Source organism: Prosopis cineraria, unplaced genomic scaffold, assembly GCF_029017545.1.
Source record: "Prosopis cineraria cultivar Desert tree isolate PC_DT_omini unplaced genomic scaffold, ASM2901754v1 PC6, whole genome shotgun sequence".
In the NCBI taxonomy this organism is placed as follows: domain Eukaryota; kingdom Viridiplantae; phylum Streptophyta; class Magnoliopsida; order Fabales; family Fabaceae; genus Prosopis; species Prosopis cineraria.
This window is the reverse complement of record NW_026555337.1, coordinates 21026062-21030899: the sequence shown is the minus strand read 5'-3', so window position 1 is coordinate 21030899 and position 4838 is coordinate 21026062. Positions and strand designations below refer to the sequence as shown.

Below are 4838 nucleotides of genomic sequence, written 5' to 3'. Positions count from 1 at the left end.
TTTCTTCGTGCAGTAGCTCATATAGTGTCTAAAAAAGGAAAGAAGACTTTATATGAGTCACTTGCTACTGTTAAAGTTCTAAAGGTGTGCTCCTCAAATATTAAGGGCCTTGTGTCATTGAAGGATTTGAAGTTGAAGGGTTTAAAAATGCATGATTGCCATGTATTGATGAAAAATTTTATTCCAATGGCTATATACGTTCTATTTTACCTGATACGGTTCAAGCCACAATCACAAAATTGTGTTTCTTTTTCAAGTCTATATATAGTAAAGTGATTGACCCCACAAAATTGCCAAAATTGCAAAGCCAAATTATATTAATCTTATATGAACTTGAAATTTATTTTCCGCATGCATTCTTTAATATAATGGTGCACATCACTATTTATCTAGTTAAAGAAATACAAATGTGTGGCTCAATTTTCTTGTGATGAATGTATCCATTTGGGCATTACATGAGGATACTAGGGATATGTGAAAATTAGAGTCAACCTAAAGGTTGTATAGTTAAACGATATATTTGTGAGAATGCAGTTGAATTTTATACTAAGTACTTATCAAATGTCAACCATATTGCTCTTCCGACTTCTCGGCATGATGTAACACTGATGGAGAAGGAATCATGGGCAATAAAGTAGTTACAATCTACAACTTATAATGGGAACAAGCACATTTATATGTACTACACAACTCTGTAGAGGTTAAGGAGTATGTAGAAATTCACATGGCCAAGCTTAAGTGGGATAACCCTAATATATCGGAGATTTAGTATGCAAACAAACATAATAAGAGTTTTACAATTTGGCTGAAACAGCACATTCTTGAGAAGTTGATTGCCGATCCTGATACAATTTTTGAAAAATTAAAATGATTGGCAAGAGAACTAAATAAACAAGTTCTTTCCTTTACCGGCTATCTCATTAATAGGTACACATTTATACTAAAGAGCAAGATGATCGAAGCACAATGCAAAATAGTGTTGTAACTCTTATAATCCAAACAATGCATATATCTAGTACTAAAGACACACTACTACAAAAAAATGCTTTTCAGAGCACTTAGTTTTTGTCTATGGGAGCGCTTTTAGCTAGTGCTCTTGTATATATGGGAGAGCTTTTCTAGAAATTCTCTTGTAGGATTAGATTACAAGAGCGCTTCTCCTAGAAGCACTCCCGTAGGCCTTCACAAAATACCTACAAGAGCGCTTTCCTTAGAAGCGCTCTTTTTGGATGCCTTACAAGAGCGCCTCTTCTGAAAAGCGCTCATATATATATTTAAATAAAAATAAAAATTTTCCCTTCTTACAACATTCTCCAATAAATTTAAAAATAATTAATTTTACAAAACCTACAAATTTTACTTGCACCATCACTATCAAATTGATTTCATCACAAAATAACTTGTAATATTAATAATTAATGAATGGGTCTAAAAAACAAACCACTCCAATTCATTTTTCAAACAAAAAAATATACATAAATTTAGTAAAATCAAATTGATACACATCCCTCACATTCACTACCAACTCTGGACATGCTAAACAAACTTATTCCTTAAATTGTCATGATAACTAAAAATCAACTAACTTCAACTTAAAAGGATAAAATTGATAATAAAACATTAGTACCTCCCCTAACTTCATGAATATTGGATTTCCCAACAATGACAGCTCCACATAAACATTGGACGCTTAACATAGCAAGCATCCTTTTTACGAGGCCTTTCTTTGTGCAGCCACTATGTTCCACTACAAGGAAATCCAAAACAACTAGTACACCTAACAAGATATCACAAAAAGGAAATATGTGGGTGTAACTAAAAAGATACTGCAAACCAAACCTCAACGATCCCAAATCCTTCTTTCACTTTCTTCCCTTTAGACACTGCACAAAATAGACAAATTAGACTAATCCAACCATGTTCTAGTGGCACAATAATTTATTACATGTTTGTCTAAAACTTATGAATCATGAACAATATTGCAACCGAACAAGCCCATTATGAGATGTCTAACTTGTTAATTACAGCATTTGAAAAGACAAATTAAAGACATAGAATAGCATAGAGATTAAGGAATTGAAATTATTAATCTAGAAAATCCAAAAGGAAAACGAAATTACATCCATATGTATCAAACAGCAGAACAAGAGGCAGTCACGATCAAGAACGAACTAATGTACACATTTTAAAACAATAGGCATTTCTTATATGCACTTTTGATTATATAAGGAGAAACTCAAAAAAGAAAACATTAAAAGATATTAATAATCTAGATCATTCACAGACAAAAATTCCCACACCGTGACCATCAAAGAATGTCATCAAGTGGGAAGAGAAAGCATAAAACAAATTGTGTGGCTTACAAGAATAACTATGAGATATTCCATAGCTCTACACATACAACAGAGCCGACCTACCCGATCAGTAGTGCTTCACATGGTATTATTAACCTTTGATAGAATCACTATACTCCACTTCCAATGTCCAGCCTATTGCAGCTGCGTCTAGTTATGGAAGTGCAAAATTTGCCGACAAGTAAATTCAGTGCTGTTTTTGTACCCTGCAATAATGCAGCAATATCATGAAGTCATAAATCTTCAAACAGTTAGGAATGAAGTATTTTTTCTCAAACTAATATCAAAATAACTTTTGGGATCTGGCCAAATATAAGCAAAAGGGGAGAACAAGTTGTATCACAGAGATGAGCTCGTGCAAAACATGGCATAACAGTACGCTGTTTGGAGTCGTACAGCAGTAGGGCCATTTCAGAATATAAGGAAAAAAAGAAGCAGCTAGGCTGGCTGGCTGGCTATCACATTTTGTGTTGAAATCCATCCGGCAATCTTGTTTGGACCATACAGGAAGAGCTGTCTAAAGCCAACAAAGAACATGTCAGATAATTTTTTTCTCCAAAACAAGCTGGTTAAAATTTGATGCATTTGACATTACAAGAATAACTAATAAATTTTCATAAACAATGAAAACAAAAGCACATGCCAAGCGGTAAGTCCAAGTCCACCATCTGCTGCTCCTTCAACTACAGGAGAACTAGAGTCAAACTAGAGAAAGTCCATGATAGAAAATATATTATAAGCATAGAAATGAAGGGGGTTTTACATCTTCAACTTATAATCATGATACAAAACTGATTTAAAAAATCATAATTGACACGTCTAAACAAAACTCTAAATATGAAAATGTGGCACGACGAGCTTTTGAATATTCATTAAAGGTCTTGCGTTTGTGAAATGAAAATTTTAAGCTATCTTACCCAGTGACCATTACTGCTAGTGATGAAGAACCAAAATAGTTCAAAATACCCTTTTTTTTTTAATCTTATTGAGATGAAAAAAAGAAAGTTGGTTAATTACCCTACAAATCAAACCCAACACAGTAAACCCCAGGAATCAAACTAGTGAAATTAAAATACCAACATTAGCAGACGAGTCCTGATGAATCAATTCTAATACATCCTTCAAGCCTCTCATCAATTTAGTGTCTGCGTTCTTATTTGTAGACCCGTTCAAGGTAACCTCAACAATCCTTGTTAAAAAAAAAAAAAGGTTACACTACAAGCTAAAAAAGATCTATAGCAGTAAATACACAAGAACAAGAATAAAGAGAGGAGTCGAGACTCAGAGAAGTTTACCCCATGGCAGCAATGGATCACGAGACCTAGAGATCGACGGCAAGAACGACACGAACCCACAGAGGAATTCGACCGCAAAACAGCATGAGATCTGAACGGATCTCAATGGAGCGAACGGACTTTGACCTGACAGAAAACGCGCTCAGATCGTGGAACGGTGTGATGAATCTTACAGAAATTGACTTCGACGGTGCGATGATCTAAAGGGACTTCGGCGGCTAATGGCATCGACTTCGACGGCGGACAACGTGGGGCTGCAGGGTAGAGAGAGCTGCAGGGTAGAAGAGAGGAGCTCGAGGGTGGGTGTGGGCTATGTTAATCTTCAAAAGTGAGTAGCAGATAAAGACCTAGATATAAAAAATTAATATTGTTTTATTTATGTTTTATATTTTTTAAATATAAAATTATTATATACAATAAAAAATTAATGTTATATTATTTAACTTTTATATTCTTAAAATACAAATTTTTTATATACAATAAAAAATTAAATTTATAATTTCGTAAATTTTAGTGACTATATAAAATAAAATTTTACACATTATTTTTTTATTAAAATAGTTTTGTAATTATAATACATTAAAATTAATAAATTAATTAAAAATTAAATTAAAACTAAATTAAACACAATAATATTAAATATATTAATAACTAGATATAAATAAAATTATAAATATATTTCATAATTAATTAAGAAATTCAATTATTAATATTAAATAATATATTAATTATTTAACTATTATTTTTTACTTTTTTATTATAATACCTTCGGAGCGCTCCACGTTGAAGCGCTCTGTTATGTCTAATGTAGAAGAGTGTTTCAAGCAAAGGTCTCCCATATGTTGGTTTTGCTCTTTAAACTTTTTTATTTTTATTTTTTTTGCCAACACGTATGCGAGCGCTTCAATGGAATGCGCTCCTATAAGCCTTTGTCACTTAAGCTTAAAGGAGCACTTTTTTAGGAGCGCTCCCTTGGTTTATGTGTTTTAAAATTATTTTTTAAAGTATATATGGGAGCGCTTTTTTATGAAAGCACTCCCGTATTCTTTGAATTTCAAAGTACTTGAAACAAAATATTCTCAAAGATTCTGTATTTATTTTTAGGAGTACTTTTCATTTAAGCGCTCTAAAATAAGCGCTCCCATAAGTATTTTTTGTAGTAATGACAAAATTTCTTGTATGTAAAAAT

At 32.6% G+C, this 4838-nt stretch overlaps 1 protein-coding gene across 11 annotated transcripts; it reads right to left on the bottom strand.

Moving 5' to 3' along the window:
* Positions 1 to 623: 623 nt before the first annotated feature.
* Positions 624 to 3955, bottom strand: LOC129314496 (uncharacterized). 11 transcript variants are annotated; one of them, XR_008594134.1, is made up of 7 exons: positions 3650 to 3955; positions 3435 to 3543; positions 2994 to 3037; positions 2418 to 2867; positions 1840 to 1883; positions 1628 to 1747; positions 624 to 842 (listed from the first exon to the last, which is right to left on the bottom strand). XR_008594134.1 is itself a non-coding variant. In XM_054957947.1 (7 exons), the coding sequence occupies exons 1-5, from the start codon at positions 3652 to 3654 to the stop codon at positions 2465 to 2467; spliced, it is 384 nt and encodes a 127-aa protein (XP_054813922.1). In that variant the 5' UTR covers positions 3655 to 3955; the 3' UTR covers positions 624 to 842; positions 1628 to 1883; positions 2418 to 2464. The 11 variants fall into 11 exon arrangements, 1 of the variants encoding a protein (XP_054813922.1); XR_008594139.1 differs by lacking the exon at positions 2994 to 3037 and having other exon boundaries at positions 2418 to 2560; positions 2751 to 2871; XR_008594140.1 differs by lacking the exon at positions 2994 to 3037 and having other exon boundaries at positions 2418 to 2560; positions 2751 to 2867.
* Between the last annotated feature and the right edge of the window lie 883 nt (positions 3956 to 4838).

What these genes read in the sequence shown, in the direction of transcription:
- LOC129314496 (XM_054957947.1), bottom strand. An exon ending in ATCAGGACTCGTCTGCTAAT is followed by an intron (nt 3,038 to 3,434) that starts GTTGGTATTTTA and finishes GTTCTCCTGTAG; the next exon opens with TTGAAGGAGCAGCAGATGGT. An exon ending in GGACTTGGACTTACCGCTTG is followed by an intron (nt 2,868 to 2,997) that starts GCATGTGCTTTT and finishes GGCTTTAGACAG; the next exon opens with CTCTTCCTGTATGGTCCAAA.